Source organism: Mandrillus leucophaeus, unplaced genomic scaffold (genome assembly GCF_000951045.1).
Source record: "Mandrillus leucophaeus isolate KB7577 unplaced genomic scaffold, Mleu.le_1.0 Scaffold1181, whole genome shotgun sequence".
In the NCBI taxonomy this organism is placed as follows: domain Eukaryota; kingdom Metazoa; phylum Chordata; class Mammalia; order Primates; family Cercopithecidae; genus Mandrillus; species Mandrillus leucophaeus.
The window spans coordinates 821,737-842,557 of record NW_012100110.1 but is presented as its reverse complement, the minus strand read 5'-3'; the positions used below and the strand labels follow the sequence as shown (position 1 = coordinate 842,557).

The 20,821-nt window shown below is 37.6% G+C and overlaps 1 protein-coding gene across 1 annotated transcript in view; it reads left to right on the top strand.

Moving 5' to 3' along the window:
• ERP44 (endoplasmic reticulum protein 44) overlaps positions 1 to 20,821 on the top strand; it is a 115,477-nt gene that overhangs the window by 59,876 nt on the left and 34,780 nt on the right. Inside the window, exons 5-7 of the mRNA XM_011965260.1 lie at positions 15,155 to 15,339; positions 16,629 to 16,744; positions 19,075 to 19,132. Of these exons, the coding sequence (XP_011820650.1) occupies positions 15,155 to 15,339; positions 16,629 to 16,744; positions 19,075 to 19,132 (359 nt within the window). The remainder of the gene's footprint in view (positions 1 to 15,154; positions 15,340 to 16,628; positions 16,745 to 19,074; positions 19,133 to 20,821) is intronic.

The window sequence follows — 20,821 nt, the reverse complement described above, 5'->3', positions numbered from 1 at the left end:
TCTTATAACTCATTATTTTAAGCTGATAACAACACTGCATAAACAAACAAACGAACAAGCAAAAAGAGAACTAATAAAAACTGTACACTTTAACTTCATCTCCCTACTTTTTAACTTTTTGTTGTTTCTGTTTATATCTTTTTATACTTTTTATGTCTTGAAAAGTTGTTGTGGTTATTATTTTTTGATTGGTCCCTCATTTAGTCTTTCTACTTAAGAGTAGTCGACACACCACAATTAGTGTTACAGTATTTTCTATTTGTCTGTATACTTTCTATTTTCTGTGACTTCAGTACTTTCAGATGATTTCTTATTGTTTATTAATGTCCTTTTCTTTCTCATTAATGTACTCCCGTTAACATTTCTTGTAGGACACATCTGATGTTGATGAAGTCCCTCAGGTTTTGTTTGTGTGGGAGTCTTTATTTCTCTTTCATATTTGAAGGATGTTTTTGCTGGGTACACTATTCTGGGATAAAAGTCTTTTTCCTTCAGCTGTTTGAATATATCATGTCACCTTCTTCTGGCCCGTAAGGTTTCCACTGAAAAGTCTGCTGCCAGACCTATTGGAGCTCCATTATATGTTATTTGTTTCTTTTCTCGTGCTGCTAGTTATTCAGGCCCAAGGACTCTTCAGTAAGCAGGTGATGAATCCTGTCAAGAGTGGGTCCTTCTTTTCAAAGCAGCAGGTTCTCTTCTAGCCCAGGGTGTATCTAGAAATGTCATCCAGGAGCTAGGGCCTGGAAAGGGTGCTTCAGGACTCTGTCTGGTGCCCTGTCTTGCTGTGACTGAGCTGGTATCCCAGATGCAAGACAAAGTCCTACCCACTCTTCCCTCTCCTCACCTTGAGCAGAAGGAAGTGTTCTCTTTTAGAGCTGTGAGCTTTGCAGTCTGGGGTTAATGGAGGGGTGATGCCAGCAGCCCCTTAAACCATCCTGCCTGGCGTCTCAGTAGGTCATGTATCCTCCTCCCCTACGTCCACTGGCTCTGAGCCCAGTTCAGCCCTAAGACTTGCCCAGAAGTTGCAGTTCTTGTGGCCTACACTGCCTTTCAAGTTTATTTAGAGGCCCAGAGCACTGTAGCCCAAGATGGTGATGTTTGCCAGAACTCAAGTTCTGACTGCTGAAATGGGTGATTTTCCTCTGGCTTGGGCTAATTTAAATACTCCCTCCATGTGTGGGCATCAGCGGAGTTCTGTTCAATTGTGCTTTCTGCTATAACAGGGAAGCCCTGAGTTCAAGGCAATGTCTCACAATTGCTGTGCTCTCCTTCTCCCAAACACAGTTTATTGTACTGTGCAGCTGCTGCCAGGGGTTGAGTGAGAGGTGGTGTTGGTGATTCAAGAGAGTTTTTTCTACCTTCTCACTTCCTCTTTCAGTGAAATGAAGTTAAAAACAAGTAGTGTGAGTGTTCATCTGATTTTTGGTTGTTATGAAGGTGCTTATTTTGTGTAGATAGTTGTTAAATTGGTGTCTTTCCAGGAGGGACAATTGGTGGAGCTTTCTGTTCCACCATCTTGCTCCACCCCTCTCTCTAGAGGTAATTTTTTTTTATCTGTTAAGCAATCTCTCCCTATCCTCCCCTCCCCCTACCCTTCCCACCCTCTAATAACCACAATTCTACTCTCTACTTATATGAGCTCAACTCTCTTAGCTCCCACATAGGAATGAGAACATGCAGTATTTATTTTTCTGTGCCTGGCTTATTTCACTTAACGTAATGTCCTCTAGTCCATTTATGTTGCCATGAATGTCAGGATTTCATCCTTTTTTGTTCATTTATCAGCTTTTATTTTAGAATCAGGGGATACATGGGGATACATGTGCAGGATTATTACAGAGGCATATTGCATGGTTTTGAGATTTGGGGTATAACTGCACCTGTCAACCTGCTGTGAGCATAGTACCCAATAGGTAGCTTTTTAGTCCTTGTCCCACTTGCTCTTGCCTCTCTCTAGCAGTCCACAGTGTCTGTTGTTCGCATCTTTATGTCCATGTGTACCTGATATTTTGCTCCCATTTAAAAGTAAGATCATGCAGTGTTTTGTTTTCTGTTTCTGTGTTAGTTCACTTAGGATAATGGCCTCCAGCTGCATCTATGTTGCTGCAAAGGACATGATTTCATTCTTATATATGGCTGCATAGTGTACCATGGCATATATGTACCACATTTTCTTTTTCAGTCTGCCATTGATAGACACCTGCAGAGGACATGATTTTGTTGATTTTTATGGCTGCATAGTAATCAGTTGTGTATATGTACCACATTTTCTTTATCCAGTCCACTGTTGATGGATACCTACGTTGATTCTGTGGTTTTGCTGTTGTGAATAGTGCTGCGAGGAACATATGCATGCTTGTGTCCTTTTGGTAGGACAATTTATTTTCCCTTGGGTATATCCCCAGTAATGAGATTGCTGGGTTGAATGGTAGTTCAACTCTTAGTTCTTTGTGAAATCTCCACACTGCTCTCCACAGTTGGAGTAGTTTACTTTCCCATCAACAGTTGTTTAAGTGTTTCATTTTCTCTGCAGCCTTGCCACCATCTGTTCTTTTTAGAGTTTTTAACAAAAGCTATTCTGACTGGCGTGGGGTGGTATCTCATTGTGGTTTTGATTTGCATTTCTTTGATGATTAGTGATGATGAGCATTTTTTCATACGTTTGTTGGCTGCTTGTATGTCTTCTTTTGAAAAGTGTCTGTTCACATCATTTGTCCACTTTTTGTTTTTTTATTTATTTCTATTTTTATTTTTTTGAGACAGAGTTTCACTCTTATTGCCCAGGCTCGAGTGCAATGGCACACTTTCAGCTCACTGCAACCTCTGCCACGAGGTTCAAGTGATTCTCCTGCCTTAGCCTCCCAAATAGCTGGGACTACAGGCACACGCCACCATGCCCGGCTAATTTTGTATTTTTAGTAGAGATGGGGTTTCACCGTGTTGCCTAGGCTGGTCTCGAACACCTCACCTCAGGTGATCCATCCACCTTAGCCTCCCAAAGTGCTGGGATTACAGGCCTTTGCCTACTTTTTAATGGGGTTATTTGTGTTTTGTTTATTGATTTAATAGGTTCCTTATGGATTCTAGATAGTAGACCTTTGTTGAATGCATCATTTGCAAATATTTTCTTCCATACTGTAGGTTGTCTGTTTGCTTCCTTGATAGTTTCTCTTGCAGTTCAGAGGCTCTTTAGTTTAATTAGGTCCCACTTACCAGTTTTTGTTTTTGTTGTAATTGCTTTTGGTGTCTTAGCCATACATTTTTTGCCAAGGCCGGTGTCGAGCAGGGTATTTCCTAGGTTTTCTTACAGGATTTTTATCATCTGATGTTGTACGTTTAAGTCTTTAATCCGTTTTGACTTAAGTTTTGTATATGATGATATGTAGAGGTCCAGTTTCATTCTTTTGCATGTGGATAGCCAGTTATTCCAATACCATTTATTGAACAGGGAGTCTTCTTCCATTGCTTATTTTTGTTGATTTTGTGGCAGATCAGGTGGTTTTAAGTGTGTGGCTTTATTTCTGAGTTCTCTGTTCTGTTTCATTATTCTATGCGTCTGTTTTTGTACTAGTATCATACTGTTCTGGTTATCATAGCCTTGTAGTATAGTTTGAAGTTCAGTAATATGATGCCTCTGGCTTCGTTCTTTTTGCTTAGGTTTGCTTTGGCTATTCAGGCTCTTTTTTGGTTCTGTATGAATTTACAACAGTTTTTTCTAATTCTGTGGAAATGAATTTATATTGTTAAAGTCGCCATACTGCCCAAAACAATTTATAGATCAGTACTATTCCTGTCATTCTCTTTTTCACTGGCTGGGTCATATTTCTTTTCTTTTTCTTTTCTTTTCTTCTTTTTTTTTTTTTTGTTAAAACAAGTTTATTAGGAAAGCAAGGGAATTAAAAAAATGGCTGCTCCATAGGCAGAGCAGCTGCAAGGGCTGCTGGCTGGCTATTTTTATGGTTACTTCTTGATTATATGCTAAACAAGCGGTGGATTATTTATGAGTTTTCCAGGGAAGTGGTGGGCAATTCCTGGAACTTCCCTTTTCAGATCATGTAAGGTAACTTCCTGACATTGCCATGTCATTTGTAAACTGTCATGGTGCTGCTAGGAGTGTTTTTTTTATTTTTAAAGCATGATAATTAGCACATAATAAGCACTGAGGATGACTAGAGGTCACTTTCATGATTTGTCATCTTGGCTTTGTTGGGTTTTGGCCAGTTTCTTTACTGCAACCTGCAAGGTTTTTGTGACCTGTATCTTGTGCCAACCTCCTGTCTCATCCTGTGATTTAGAATGCCTAACCTCCTGGGAATGCAGCTCAGTAAGCCTCAGCCCTTATTTTACCCAGCCCCTATTCAGCATGGAGTCACTCTGGTTTGAATGCCTCTGACAGAGTTGCCCTGGTTCAGTGGCCTCTAGCATATTTCCCCTCTCTCTTTTACAAGAGAACCCTTAATCCTAAGGATGGTAGAGGGACAACGATCCATATTCTGTAACTTGAGCCTGAATAGGGGCAATGATATTCCTGCCTAACTATTAAGGTCTCTTTTATTCAGGGTAGAGAGGAGCTGAGTCAGAAAGCATTGGTATGTCGAGGGCCATTCATAACTCTGAGTTCTAACAAAAGTTGATATCCATCCCTCTTGCTTCTTCTGAGTACCAGCCAGAGATGAGTGGTTGATTCACAGGAATAAGCAGAGTCAGTCTCAATTGCAGAAAAAACTCAAAAACAACTGATGAGACAGGTGTACCATAGTTCTCTCTCCAGTCCTCATTTTTACTAATGACAAATCATGGTAAGACTGATTGGTAAGACATGGGAGTCCCAGGCTGTTTGCTTTATTATACTTGGCCTGGTTATTTGTATAAAGTGCAACAGGAATAAGTATTTTTCACATAGGCTTTCTTAATTGGCTTTGATGGAACTTTTTTTTATAAAAGGAATCTCAGGTTAGACTTTTTTCAAAAAGTCGAGCCCAGCAATGGGTTTGTATCCTCAAATACCTATGAGTTTAGTAAATTCCTTTCCTCTGGAGGTCCCAAGATAACTTGGGCTCTTGGGCCTGTCAGAAAGAGACATTCTTTACTTACCAGAGGTCAGAAACCATGTACAGGGACTGTGTAGACAAGGTGTGAGACCAGTTTTCCCAAGGGGCTTTTATTGGCTCTATAAGTCAAGATTGATTCCTTAAAGGAAAGCACACCATTCTAGTCAAAGCCTTGGTAAAATAACAAATTATTCCAATTGTGTCATGTTGCAAAAGAAAACATTCTTATTCCACTTACGCACATAATTGTATTGCTATAAGTTAAGAATACTTACAAATAGTTTCCTAATTCTGGAAAAATCAGATAAAAACAAATATGCTCCGAATTTTGTTCACAGGAGTATACTTTACTCAATTATTAAAAGCTGTTAATCGCTCAAAAGTTTCCTTGATTCTTAAAAACAAAACAAACGATCAGCAACATTTTAAGCAAAAAGTCAAAAAAAGATTATTTTAGTCCTCTATTAGTTAGGTCCATGCAGTTAATGCCTCTCTTGCTTAATAGTCATGAACATTTCAGCTCTCCATGAGTCCTGAATGCTTTTTCCTCTGAAGTCAGAATCTCCAGAGTTATCAGAAGCCTGCATTCAAGAATACCTTTTAGAGTTCTATAGTTGATTTTAAAACGACTGTCTGAAGAGGATCAATACAAGACAACAATTGTCTGTGGATGACAAAAGTCTTAGGACAGCCACTATTAACACCACAATTGACAAGTTAATTTTGCTTCTGTGCCATATAGCAATTTTACATATCAATTATAATTATTAATAACATAGACTGTCATTTCAGAATAATGGGAGTTTCTCATAATTTTAACACACATATCAGTAACATATTTATACAAATACAGCCCAAAGAAAGCCAAATACCATCTCATATTTGGCAGTGCTTCCTGCGTGATGTTTATACCAAATAAGCCAAATATGTCATTTTTTGACTCAGGGGACCTAATATCTAAGAGATTAATTAGGTCAGAAAAGATATAATTTATAACTTGATTTAAGCACTTACTAGTTTTAAGCCAATAGAAGCTTTTTTTACATCACACACAACATATGTAAATACACAGACAGAAGATCCAGTAGTTGTAAGATTTTTTACTTCCCAGTTTTTTAATTAGATTACTGGCTTCAGGGTGGAGCCATTGGAGGAACAGGACCAGGAAAGCATGCAGTTTCTACAGCCTAATAAGCAGGCATAGCTGGAATGCAAAACAGATCCCCCAAATTAAGGGTCCTATTTTTATACCAGATCCTGCATCCCAAAAAAAGAGGGAGCCAGCCCATCTCCCATGGAGTCTTACCTCTCAGTGGGGTGTGGGGACATTTCCATACCTTCTAGGGGGCCAAGAGCATGTTTCTCTAATCCAAAAGTGTGGAGTCAAGTATTAACCATAACTGCCATTAAGCATGCCCAAAGGTACATTTCCTACCTAGTTCTCTCATAATTCAAAGTAATTTCTGATACCTTTCAAAGTAAAAAATGTCAGATAACTCAATGCAAAACAGAACAGAGCCTTAGATTGTTTCTCGGGTTTCATGAGGAAAACAGAGGTTTTTCCCAAAACAGGTCTGTAGTGCCTCCTCTGTTTTTCCCAGGGAATCCCAGGCTGTTAGAGCTTGAATATGTGCTTTTTTTTTTTTTTTTTTTTTTGAGACGAGTCTCGCTCTGTCACCAGGGGCTGGAGTGAGTGCAGTGGCACGATCTTGGCTCATTGTAACCTCTGCCTCCTGGGTTCAAGGAGGCCTCAGCCTCCCGGGTAGCTGGAACTACAGGCATGCACCACCACGCCCAGCTAATTTTTGTGTTTTTAGTAGAGACGGGGTTTCACCATGTTGGCCAGGATGGTCTCGATCTCTTGACCTCGTGATCCGCCCGCCTTGGTCTCCCAAAGTGCTGGGATTATAGGTGTGAGCCACTGCACCTGGCCCCACATTTTCTTTATCCATTCATCTGTTGGTGGCCACTTAGGTTGATTTCATATTTTGACTATTGTAAATAGTGCTGCAGTAAACACGGGGGTGCGATATGTCCTTGCTATACTGATTTCCATTTCTTTGGATAAATACCCAGTAATGGAATTGCTGGATCATGTGGTAGTTCTATTTTTAGTTTTTGAGGAACCTCCATTCTGTTTTCCATAGTGGCTGTGCTACTTTACTGTCTCATCAACAACATATGAATGTTTCCCTTTCTCCAAATCCTCTTCAGTATTAATTTTTTTTAATGTTTTTGTTAATAACCATTCTAACTGGGGTGAGATGATACCTCATTGTGGTTTTGATTTGTATGTAACCACATGATTAGTGAAACTGACGATTTTTTTTCATATGCCCTTTGGCCATTTGTATGTCTTTTGAGAAATGTTTGTTGAGATGCTATGCCCTTTTTAAAATTGGATTTTGTTGTTGTTGTTGCTTGTGTTGTATATTCTGAATGTTAATCCCTTATCAGATGTTTAGTTTACAGATATTTCCACTAATTCTCAGGTTGCCTCTTCACTCTGTTGTGTTTCCCTTGCCCTCCAGAAGCTTTTTAGTTTGATAAAATCCCATTTGTCTGTTTTTGCTTTTTTTTGCCTGTGCATTTAAAGCTGTATCCATAAAATTTTTGCCCAGACCGATATCCAGAAGCATTTCGCCTATGTTTTCTTCTACTGGTTTTATAGTTTCGGGTCTTAGATTTATGTCTTTAATCCATTTTGAGTTGATTTTTGTTTATGGTGAGAGATGAGGGCACTTAGAATTTTTTTATACCTATTGTAAAAACTATCTTAGACTCAGTTAGAAATAGATTTTTAAAATTGTGTCATTAATGTGTGTGCCTTAAAAGGAGAATAAATTTGTTCAAGTTATTCTGAAACAACTTTACATTCAGAGTCTGACTCTTGTGCATCATTTCTCAACTGAGTCGATTTTTTTTTTTTTAAACATAATATTGGCCTTCATGACATTAAGAGTGTTGGTAATGCTCTACTCTCTCTGGGAATTTCTTCCAAGCTGCCAAAACCCATTCTGCAAGTATTGATGCTATCACTTTACTATTTGACTAACCTCAGAGTTTATTTTTTCTGAATTGAAATATATCTCTGCTAGTTAAGCAACTTTTCTTCAAAGTTACCAAAATATAAACCAAAATGTTAATAGTGGTTTTCTCCAGTGGTGTTTGGAAGTGGTTCTTATTTTCTTCTTTATAATTTTCTGCTTTCCAAAATTTCTAAACACACATAGACACATGTGTACACATGCATGTACACATGCACACAGTTAAAACATGGCCTTGCTTCAACTGTGGATCATCATCACGTCTCATCTTCTGCAGTCTTATCATTTGGGGAATTCAGGAATAGAATTCATTATTCTCCTTGGTGGTCATGCTTGCTGCCTGGGATGTAGAAAGTCCCATCAGTCAGCCCCTGGTGGGACCAGGTTCTCTGCTGACCTCCAGTGGCCTTGGGCTGTATGGCACTAAGCAAGAGGCGTTCATATGTTTGCTGGTCAGTGCAGAACAGACCCACACTCACGTTTTTAGGAAAGTAATTTGTAATTGTACCTTGATTAGGTAGCACACGCGCCCATATACCTGAGTTACTCTTACCTGTCTGTCTTCCAGTGCAACTAGGACCTTACTTATTGGAAATTGAGATGCTTTTTATAGGAACTATGTATAAGTACCATAATAAGAACAAGAAAATATGAAGTGAAGAATTTATGTGCATAGAACAGAATTTGGATGAGCGGTTAAGCCTGAGTTCTGAGTCAGCTTCTAGGCTTTGGTTATCAGTTTTCTGTTGAGGTCTTTTGTTTTGTTTTTTGAGGATATTTGTCTTTCTGGGGTTTTTTTGTTGTTTGTTTTGAGGGGTACAGTTTGGGAATGAGAAGAGGTATATAGGCAGCAGTGGTCCTTCTCCTAGGACCAGAAGAACAATAAAACTTTCCTGTTGAAATGATCTGCCTCTTTGTATTTTCTGCCATGGATAACCATCGCAGGGAGAGACGTTGCTGAAACAAGAGTATGAGGCAGTTTCCCCATTTGGAACCCTGCTGGGCATTAGTGAGGCAGGCAGGCAGGCAGGACCCATCAAGGAAAAGTAAGTGACCATTGGAGCAAAAATACATGCTAATTTTTCAATCAGTGAGCTGTTAACCTTCTGGGATTTATAATTTCTCTGACATCCATTTTAACATTTGCTCTATCCAGTTAATTTTAAAAACCCATTTATTATACCCCTTAAGTCATTCTTTGTTATATTGTCAAAGTGTCACATTCTAATTATCTTAAAATCACTTTTGGCCGAAGCTTGTTAAAAAAAAAAAGTCAGCATTATGTCTGAGATTATTGATCAATGTAATTTTAAGGTTTTTGCTTCTTAATAATTAAACGCCACAGCATCATGCAGCATGCCTGCTGCCAGGATGTTGTTTGAGAATGAATCAAATGAGTAGCTAATCCCCTAATAGTTTTCAAATATTTTAAATCTTTTTATCTCCATAACCAGAATTCTAAAGCAACCTAAAGGTTGTAATGTTTGTTAATAGACTCTTGTGATTTTTGCCACAACTATTACGTCAGCTTCCTTACTAGTCTCCCTGGTTCTCTACTACTGCCAGGTGAATTTTTTGAAAGCCCAGCTCTACAGCTTAGTGGCTGCTTATCACAAACAGGATAAAATTCAAACTCCATCAGCTTAGTGCTTAAGACCCTCTAGAGTCTGTCTCTAACCTTATTTATTCTACTCCTAGTTTATGCAAACTTGCTATTAGCACACTGCTTTCTCATTGTGCCCACTAATTCATCAAGTTTAGAAAGTTAAAAGCATTATATTGTCTCCTGTAGTGCATCTTGCTGTCCATTTTCATACTGATACTTAGGACACAGATGGAAAATAGATGTTTTCTATTAGACTAGTTTCTTTGCTTCTGAGTCCATCTCATATCCTCGCTGCCAGATCCTTTGGATATTAAAAAGTCTTTGGGTATTAAAAAAGATTCCTTGACTTCTTGTTGACAATGTAGGCACCAGCTAGGCTAGTTTACCTTTATTAACATTGAATATTGAACCTAAATGAAACCTACTAGGAATATTTTACTTTCATAGGGTTTCATATTATTGAATTTTAGTCTTAAAAATTTTTATTATTATTGATTTTTTGCCAGTATGAAAGACAAAATGTTATATGGGAGTTTTAATTTGTAACTTTCTGATTACAACTGAACATGTGTAATATGTTTATTGGCAATCTGTGTTTCTTTCATACACTGATAGCTTTAGCTCACTTATCTTTTTGGTAATCTTTTTTTAGTTCATTCTTTTTATATTCTGAATACTAATCAGTTGTCTCTAGTACATGTCACAAGTACCTTTCTTCCTGTCTGTCTTAAAAATTCATGGTTTTTTAAAAATGTCTAGATGCTTCCTGGCCTTGTTGGCTTCAAAATCTGGCAATTGTCTTGGCTGCATGTGGTCTTGATACAGGGTTGCAGGTCCTTTTCAAAGCAAAGTAGATGCTGTCTCCTAAGTACCAGGAGGCGGTAGGAGATTTTTCATATTTGTGACCCAACTCCGCAGGTTCCTGTATCACCCCAGCACTTAGCAGATGTCCTCTGGAGACATTTCTTTTGCCTATGCAGGTATAATTCTCAGCCCTAAATCTGCAACTGCAGACTTAATTTCCAAAACGAATTACACAGGAAACCTATAGGAAAGAAAATGGCTAGTGATCTTTGCTTACCCTAGGAATGGTTCTTCCCTTCCTGGAATGTCAGTTCCTTTAGTCTTCATTGCTTTCATGATTTCTGATATCTTAAAAATATGATACACTGTAATCCCAGCACTTTGGGAGGCCGAGGCGGGCGGATCACAAGGTCAGGAGATCGAGACCATCCTGGCTAACACCATGAAACCCCGTCTCTACTAAAAAAATACAAAAAACTAGCTGGGCGTGGTGGCGGGCGCCTGTAGTCCCAGCTACTTGGGAGGCTGAGGCAGGAGAATGGGGTGAACCCGGGGGGCGGAGCTTGCAGTGAGCCGAGATCGTGCCACTGCACTCCAGCCTGGGGCACAGAGCAAGACTCCATCTCAAACAACAACAACAACAACAACAACAACAAAAATGATACAAAGTTTTTTCTAGTTGTTGCAGTAGGACCAATACATTTCTGCTACCCACTACACCCTGCTTGCAAGTGGAAATCCATTTGTAGATTCCCTTTTGGATTTTCTGTGAACTCAACAAAAACATCTGCAAATAATGACATCTCTTCCTTTCCAGTCTTTTTTTTATTATTATTATTTTTATCAAGAACTCTAAATCAGTGTTATATAGAAGTGATAGCAGGCATCTTTTTTCTTTTTTGATCTCAACTTGAAAGCTTTTAGTATATCACCATTCAGTTGTTTGTTACTTGTTTATTTATCCTTTTTTCAGTTAAGGAAGTTCTCTTCCTAGTTTACTGAAAGTGTTTAAGCATGAATGAATATAGATTTTTATCAAATGCTTTTCTGCTTTTGAGAGATAACAAAATTTTTCTCTTTTATTCTGTCAGTGTTGTGCTGTACATTAATTGGTTTTCAAATATTTATCTAAACTGAAGTGCTAAACTAAATCCAGCTTTCTTGTGATGTATTATCCTTTGTATGTAGTGCTAAGTTTCTTAATATTTCTTTTTTTTTTTGAGACGGAGTCTCGCTCTGTCCCCCAGGCTGGAGTGCAGTGGCGTGATCTGGGCTCACTGCAAGCTCCGCCTCCCAGGTTCCCGCTGTTCTCCTGCCTCAGCCTCCCGAGTAGCTGGGACCACCTCCCCCGGCTAGTTTTTTGTTTTTTTTAGTAGAGACGGGGTTTCACCGTGTTAGCCAGGATGGTCTCTATCTCCTGACCTCGTGATCTGCCCGTCTCGGCCTCCCAAAGTGCTGGGATTACAGGCTTGAGCCACCGCGCCCGGCCTTTAATATTTCTATTCAAGTTTTGCGTCTGTGTTCTTGAGTAAGATTAACAAATACTTTTTTTTCCTCATAATTTTCTTATCAGGATTCCCATAAAGATTACGTTGACCTCGAAAACTAGTTGGGAAGTGTTCCCTGTTTTTGTATTCTCTGGAATAGTTTGTGTAAAATTGCCATTATTGGCTCCTTAAATGTTTGGCAGAATTTACTGGTGAAGATGGCTGGGAATGGAGTTTCATTTGTGGAAAGGCTTTGAATTAGATTTGGGTTCTTTAATAATTGTAGGATTCTTTTTTGAGATGGAGTCTTGCTGTGTTGCCCAGTCTAGTCTTGAACTCCTGGGCTCAAGCAAACCTCCTGCCTTGGGGCTGTGGGCATGTGTCACTATACCTGGCAATAATTTTAGGATAATTTATATCTTCTGTTTCTTCTAGTGTCAGTTTCAATAAGTTATATTTTCATGGGAGTTATATGAATCATCAAACTTATTGGAATTAACTTACTGATAATAGCTATCAGTGGAAGGATCTTAGAAGTATATTTTTTGAAAGAGAAAAACATGAGGTCATACCAGTACTTCCAATTCAGATTATTATAGGGTTTTTACTTAATCACTCAGTTTTATATATTTTTTCCTTATGCTGAAAATCTTGATTCTTAATGGCATTAACATGATTACTCATGTGCTTTATCGGTAATATATGTGTATGTATTTAATTTCAAAATAACAATGCCAGTACTAAGTTTTTTAAAAATTTTGTTTTGTTTTAATGTTAAACATTTCCATGGTTCCAAAGTCAAAACTATAAAACCAAAGTATAGTCAGGGAATTTATCCTAGACCTCTCCATCCATTTTCTCCCATTGGTGTTTTTTTTTGTGGGTAGAGGAAAGACAACTATATAAGCAAGCATATATAGACATGTAAATATGTGTGCATGTATATACATATGTATTTATATTTCTTCCCCAAATTTCTTCTCCCTATTTCTTATACAAAATATTTGACCTGTACATGCTCTTCTGCACCTGGGTTTTTTTTTTTTTTAACTTATCTTGAAGATTGCTCCTTAGCAGCAAACAGAGATTTTTTTTATTTCTTTATATTACAGCCTAGTACTTCATTATATGGGTACCATACTTTATTCAGCCAGTCTCCTATTGATAAGCATTTGGAGAAATAGTAATTTTTTGTTGTTGTTGTTGTTGAGACAGGGTTTCACTCTGTTGCCCAGTCTAAAGTGCACTGGCACGAACTTGGTTCACTGCAACCTCCACCTCCCAGTTTCAAGAGATTCTTGTGCCTCGGCCACCGGGTAGCTGGGATTACAGGCGTGCGCCACCATGCCTGGTTAATTTTTGTATTTTTAGTAGAGACAGGGTCTTGCCATGTTGGTCAGGCTGGTCTCAAAATCTTGACCTCAAGTGATCTACCCACCTCAGCCTCCCAAAGTTCTGGGATTACAGGCATGAGCCCCTGGGCCTGGCCAAAATACTAACTTTTAAAAAGGCATTTTCCATTCTCAAGACTACAATACTGTAGTGTTGGCCATTAGAACTATTTGATCTAATTTTTAAACACTTTTTGTTTATACATCATGCAAAAATTCATTTTATAGCCAGGCACGGTGGCTCACAACTGTAATCCCAGCTTTGGGAGGCTGAGGCGGGAGGATTGCTTCAGTTCAGGAGTTCAAGACTGACCTGGGCAACATAGTGAGACCTCATCTCTAAAAAAAAAATTTTTGAATTAAAAAAATTTAAGAAGATTTGCCAGGCATGGTGACACACACCTGTTGTCCCAGCTACTCTGGAGGCTGAAGTGGGATGATTGCTTAAGTCCAGGAAGTTAAGGTCGCAGTGAGCTGAGATCGTGCCACTGCACTCCAGCCTGGGTGACAGAGCAAGACCCTGTCTTCAAAAAGGAAAAAAAAAATCAAAGTTTCTTTTTTTTTTTTATTTTTATGATTTCTCAGGTTATTTATCATTGTAAGTAGGATAAGCTCAAGTCTTTGTGGCTTTTGCTTTATTACAGTTGTCTTTATTTTATTTAAAAGACTTCTACTTGTTTATGGTGTACGCTCTCTCATTTCTCAATTTGTAGTACCAATTTAATCTCATTAAGTCCTTGCTCAGGTAATAGAACCCATCATCTTTATAACACCCCAAAGACATAGTCTCTCCTTGTAATTTATCAGGTTGAAAAGGGGCATGTAGTTGATATGTATCTATTACTCATCTGCTTCAAGGAAGTACCAACTCCTAAAGCAGACAGATTATTGTCTATGTTAATTATGTATAAATTAAAATGTCTTACTTCAGATTTCTGTGATTTGATGAATAAAGCATTCTTTTCAATCTCAGTATGACCAGTTGTTCCTGTTGTTTATTCATATGTGTCTTCTGTTTAAAGAATTTTAGTAATCACTCATGATTTCTACTTTATAAATCCATGTGGAGTTTGCCAAAGTATTATATAATCTTAGTTACTTAGTTTGCCAAAGTGTTATATCTTTTCTCCAGCCCCCCTTCTGAGAGCTCATATTCCATTTTAACCTCTAATATACTTTTAGTATTTTTGATTGTCTATAGTAGAGAGAATAAAGTACAACCTCGACTAAACAAAATATTATAAGTACTTTTGCCTCTTCCTGGACCATGCAAAGACTTTAGAATATTTAGCATAATTTACCTCCTGCTTACCTTCCCTCCCCAGCTTATATGCTGCTCTCAGGTATTTTAACGTCTGTGGAACCCCATAAGGCATTATTATTATTGCTATTTTTATAGTCATTATTCATGTGCCATGCTTACTGTGGCATCTGTTGTATTATTTAATTTGATGCTTAAGACAATCTTACGTGGCAGAAATGATTATCCTTATATAATAGATGAGAACTAAGGCATGGAGAGTTTATGCATTTTACAAGTTCACATGGCCAGTAAGTCACAAATTAGGATTTAAACCCAGTCCAGAACCTGGTCTCTTAACTAGTGTAAACTCAAGTCCTGATTATTACTATTTTTTTCTCTCTCACTGAAAAATAATGACTTGAACCAAAAAGTTCTCACTAAGCAATTGTAAGATTTTTGACCATTAGGCTAATGGGCTCACCCTGACTACATATGAGGGTAAATAATTTTTTTTCATTCTTTTAGCTGACATAGCCCAGAGATACAGGATAAGCAAATACCCAACCCTCAAATTGTTTCGTAATGGGATGATGATGAAGAGAGAATACAGGGGTCAGCGATCAGTGAAAGCACTGGCAGATTACATCAGGCAACAAAAAAGTAACCCCATTCAAGAAATTCGGGACTTAGCAGAAATCACCACTCTTGATGTAAGTTGTAACTTTTGCTAGATTAAATGAACATTCCCTGATTAATGTAAACAAATTCTAATGCAAACAAAAAATCTGGACATTCTCCTATAGTTTATTGCAGTGGATTTGACATACATATACTTAATGAGTTGAATTTTTTTGAACTAATCTCAAGGGAAATACTTATGTTATACTGAACTTCTGGATGAAAGATTTAGCATACAGTAAAGCTGTACTAATGTGAATTGAGCACATATGAAAGCCTCAATTATAAAGAAATGGAAGTTAAAGTCAAGTATATACAACCAGAGCTTCTGTATTTTTCTTGTGGAGACCTTCAGGGTGTCTGCTCTAATCGCCCTTGTGTGAGCTCTTTTTATGAGTTTTAATGTCCTCTAAAATAGCCTCTGCTTAACGATAAGTTTAGCACACCCCTTTCTTTGTACACTGGGTAGTGTTTTAAAGACAACAACAACAAAAGCAAAAACAATAGAGTTTGGGCTCTATCACAATCACCAATCATCACTGTCAGGTTTGAGATTTGATTTTACCCTACTTGCAAGCTAAGCTAACCAATTACCATTTCATGGATTCTGTTAGAAGACACAAGACTGCTGGGTCAGAGACAAAGGAATTTATTGCTCACATCACAGCAAGTAGTGTGAGCATGTTTGCATTTGTTTCCTTGCCCTCCAAATCCTATGGAGGCAATACAGAGGACTCCCCAGATGGATACCTGCACATGCAGTGGGTTATGTCACAGGAGAGGGACACTGGGCTTGGGGAACTCACTATTTCAGAGCAAGCAGTAACCCTGCATTTGTCCTGGCTGGAGGCATTCCCTCGTATCAGTGTTGCTCGCTGCAAGCACAACTCTGAGAAATGGCCTGGATAAAGAGTAGTCAGAGTCTTGCATTTTTTGGTAGACCCAGTAAGATGGGTAGGAGTGTGAGAAAGCCATGGAGGAGTCTCTCCAACAGTCACAAGTTATGATTGATACATTGTTTTAACACATTTTAGAATTAGTCCCCTTACTTAGGAAAAGATTGTCACTGATCAAATAGTTATCTATTTCTTAAAAATTTTAAATGCTAGAAGGAAATGTTTATGATTATATTTATTATAGTTAAGATTGTTTTCAACCCAATGTAATCTTTAATAGTTTTGGACTAGGTGTTAAAAACTAAATATGCATTTATAGTCATACTTCATTTGAACAATAACTAGACTAAGATAAGGGGTAAATGAAATAACATGTTTATAAAACTATGTGTGTTTGCAAAATAATTACATACTTTATTTTACAGCGCAGCAAAAGAAATATCATTGGATATTTTGAGCAAAAGGACTCGGACAACTATAGAGTTTTTGAACGAGTAGCGAATATTTTGCATGATGACTGTGCCTTTCTTTCTGCATTTGGGTAAGTATCTTATTTAAAAGTGTGTTAGTGGGTTGGTTTGGCTGCCATGTTAAATTCCTGTTGTATTTGGTCATTTTCTGAAGGTGATCTCTCCAAAAATGATCTCAGTCCTTTTAAAATCACCAAACAGTCTTTATGCCTGTCTCTGAATTCTTTTTAAGGTTTTAAAACTCTGTTTTTCTTTCTATAGTATTATCTGTTTCAGATTGTGGGCAAGCAGGAAAAAATGGACAAGTTAACAATTAACTCATTCATGCTTTTATTGAACTCATTTACTAACTCTTATCCTATGTTAGACAAAATGCTAATCTGTGGGGTTACCACAGTGAAACAACACACTGTCTTTCTTGTTAAGAAGCATGAGTTTTATCGTCTTCATTCGTCTCCATCTCTCCACCACCTTTTCTTATATCTTCCCTGTCTCAGAGGAACAATTCTTTCTAAGGCTAACCTGTTCTCTGGTATCCTTGTAACTGTCCTTTCAAACTCCTCTGGGGCTTTGATCCACCAGTTGTTCCTGCTTTCTTGTGTTTTCAACCTGACCCTTTTCAAGAACTGCTTTCCTTTTCTGAAAACATGCTTCTTTCTTTCCTGACCTGCCTCTTCTCTTAAGCTATAATGTCATCTTTCTTTTTATTCTTTTTTTTTTTTTTTCCAAAGAATAGTTTATGCCTGGCTACCATGATTTTCTCAAATTCTAACCAGTAAAAAACTTAACCTTTTGGAAGCTAACTTTCACCTCCATTGCTCTAATGAAACTTGTCTCTACACATTCACAAAATGACTTCTTAATAACCAGATTGAGTGGTCTTTTAAACATCTTAATCTTTTTCAAGTCCTCTGAAGGGTGTGATGTTCAACTACCTTTTCCTTTTTCTGCTGTGTCAACACTTACGTTGAATCCCCCTGGTTTGGCCCCTACCTGTCTGAATTCTCTGACTTTATCTCCTTTTTTTTTTCTTTTTCTCAAGATGGAATCATTTTTGTGGTTCTGTTCTTGACCCTGTCTCCTCATTGGAGGTTATCTCAACCATCCTTTGACTTCCATGCAGTATTATTTCTTTTCATTGGCTCATGACTGTTAGGCTCAATTGTAGTAGCTATCTTGAGTGGAGCCTGGATGTCTGGCACAATATATCCTCTTCATTTTTTGACCTTTATTGTTTGTCCTTGCTTTAATGCTTTTGTAAGATTTTGTTTGTATGTTTTATTGTGTGCATTATTAGTTTTTTGTTTTTTGTTTTTTAAGCGATGAGGTCTCACATGTTGCCCAGGATGGTCTTGAACTCCTGGCCTCAAGTGATCCTCCTGCCTCCGCCTCCAAAAGCGCTGGGATTATAGGCATGAGCCACTGTGCCCAACCCGTATTCATTAAATGCTGCAAGCACACTTCTGCAGCAGAGCCTGTATCTGAAAGTGCTCCTCCCAGATGTCATCTCATCAGAAAGTCTTTGCCCGATAACTTTATATAAAGGAGCACTACCATCATTTAATTTGTCATTCTTTATCTACTTATTCCACTTATTTTCTTCATAGCATTTTTTTGTAACCACCAAAGATAAATATATCTACTTGTTAGTCTATCTCTACTCACCAAAATGTAAACTCCATGAGAGACAGAGAGTTTTGTTGGTTTTGTTCACTCCTGTTTACCCAATGTCAAGGCATAGCTGGTATAAAGGAAGCACATAGTAAATAGTTATTGAATTAATTAATTAATGGAACACATTTTTTCTGTTCTCACTGTTATCAATCTAGGTTAGCACCCCTTCCCCCTATCTCCTGGACTACTGTAATTAGAAACTAGAGATAAATCAATATTCAATTAATCTAAAAATAATTGATTACAAAAGTAATTTGTTATAGTATTCACTCTACATATTTTTATTGAACAACTTTTATGTGCCAGATACTGTACTAGGTTCAGGAAACAACAATGGACAAATAAACAAAAAATTACTTATTTATGGAACTATATTTTAGTGATGTGGGTTATTTCGGGGTTTTTTTTTGGTTTTTTTTTTTTTTTTCAGTCCTTGTGACCAAACCAATGACATTGATCCCTAGTTGCTAGAATACAGTCTGGGGTCAAAAACAACCTTTTAGTGCTAAAACTCCCAATCTAAACTTATACAAAACACAAAAACAACTAAAATTTTCCTTTAAAAAGTCTGCCTCATATTAAATGTTTTCTTTAAATGTATGCTTTTCTTGGTATTGCATAGTCTTATAATAGGGACTATGATGGATAAGTATGTATTTCAAGTCTGTAATTCCTACATTGCAGAATCCTGTCATTCAGGTTTATTACTGCTTCTCCCTTCCTATAGGGATGTTTCAAAACCGGAAAGATATAGTGGAGACAACATAATCTACAAACCACCAGGGGTAAGTTGCTATTTCTTAATGTTGTATGATAAGATATAATTTAAATACATGTATAAAATGTAGTTTTATATGTGTTAATGTTCATAGAATCATAGAACTTTAGAATCGAAAGGAACTTTGAAGCATCATCTTGTGCTGATCTAAACCCTTCAAAACGAAGATGGAACCACAGAAGCCTAAAGTCACACAGGCAATAGAGTAGCAGAGCTGGCCTTAGGGATCCCCTGACTCTCAGGCCTTTTCTACCTCTCTGGCATTCAGTCTGGGAGCCAAATTTTTAAAATGCTGCAGTTGCCTGTGATTGTCATTTCTACCTGTTGTATTTGGCTACTATTGTACTAGCCAAACTCCCAAATCTCCTGGGCTATAAATTTACTCAGTACCTGCCAGGTAATAAGGAGCAGCTAGGTTGTTTTTAACCTGTAGGGTAAGAAGTTTTAAGTAGCTGCTTAGGCCCTACCAGGTGATGGTAGCCATAACTAAGAGGCAAAAATCATAGCATGTGTTATCCCAAATTCACCAAAAAAAAAAAGGAAATTTATGGATATTTTTTCAATTTGTAGTTTTCATTTTAATGTTGTTTATAGTGTTTTTACACTGAGATTTTAAATTTTTGTGCAGATAAATGAATTTCTTGCTTAGAAAGTTTCTATTTTAAATTCACATAGGTGTTTGCTTATGTTTTTTGCAAGTACATTTCTTTGAGTAGCTTACTTAGTATCATCATCTCTAGATTATCAGAATGCAGTACATATCTCCCAGTGGTAGTGTGGTTGTTCAGAGCATGGGTTCTGGTGGTATCAGACTGGGTTTGAATGTCAAATGTGCCACCTTCTTAGGTATGTTACTCTGGGAAAGTTTCTTCGCTTCCCCATGCTTCAGTTTCTTAATTAGTAAAAATGGGATGATAATAACAGTACTTGCTTTATAGGGATGTTGGGAGGATTAAATGAATCAACACATATAAAATGTTCACAATCATGCCTAGACACAGTAAGTTTATCAATTAATATTAGCTATTATTTTTATCATTTTAGACACTTCATAGATAATTGACTTTGAGTTAATGTGGAAACAGATATGGAGGTAATAAAATGAAATAGTCTTGCCTTACATCCATATAGCATCTTGTATTTTTCAAGGCTTTTTCACTATCCATATTTTCTTCTAAAAGAAGTAATTTCTAAAATTTTCAGCTCTAAGGAATAGCTAAATTAATTCATTTGGAGAATTCTTCTTTTCACAATGCCTTTCTGCCTTTGGTGAGGATACTGAAAAAGAGTTAATTGACCTAAATCCAAGAAAAAGCAATAGACTTGGGTGTCACAGGTTAGATTATTAGCTCACTGGTAATCACAGAATTACCTGCTTTTTACCACCCATGGCCCTCTTTCTTGGAAGTTCCATGATTTATGTTTCTTTTGTAACACCGGTAGATTTTCTGGGTTCATGGATGGATTTAAGAATGTACTTTTTAGCCTGGGCAACAGAACAAGACCACATCTCTGAATAAAATAAAATAATTAGCTTGGCATGGTGGCACGCACCTGTAGTCCCAGCTACTCTGGAGGCTGAGGTAGGAAAATTGCTTGAGCCCAGGAAGTCAAGGCTGCAGTGAGCCATGATCATGTCACTGTACTCCAGCGTGGGTGACAGAGTGAGACTTTGCTTTAAAAAAAAAAAAAAAAA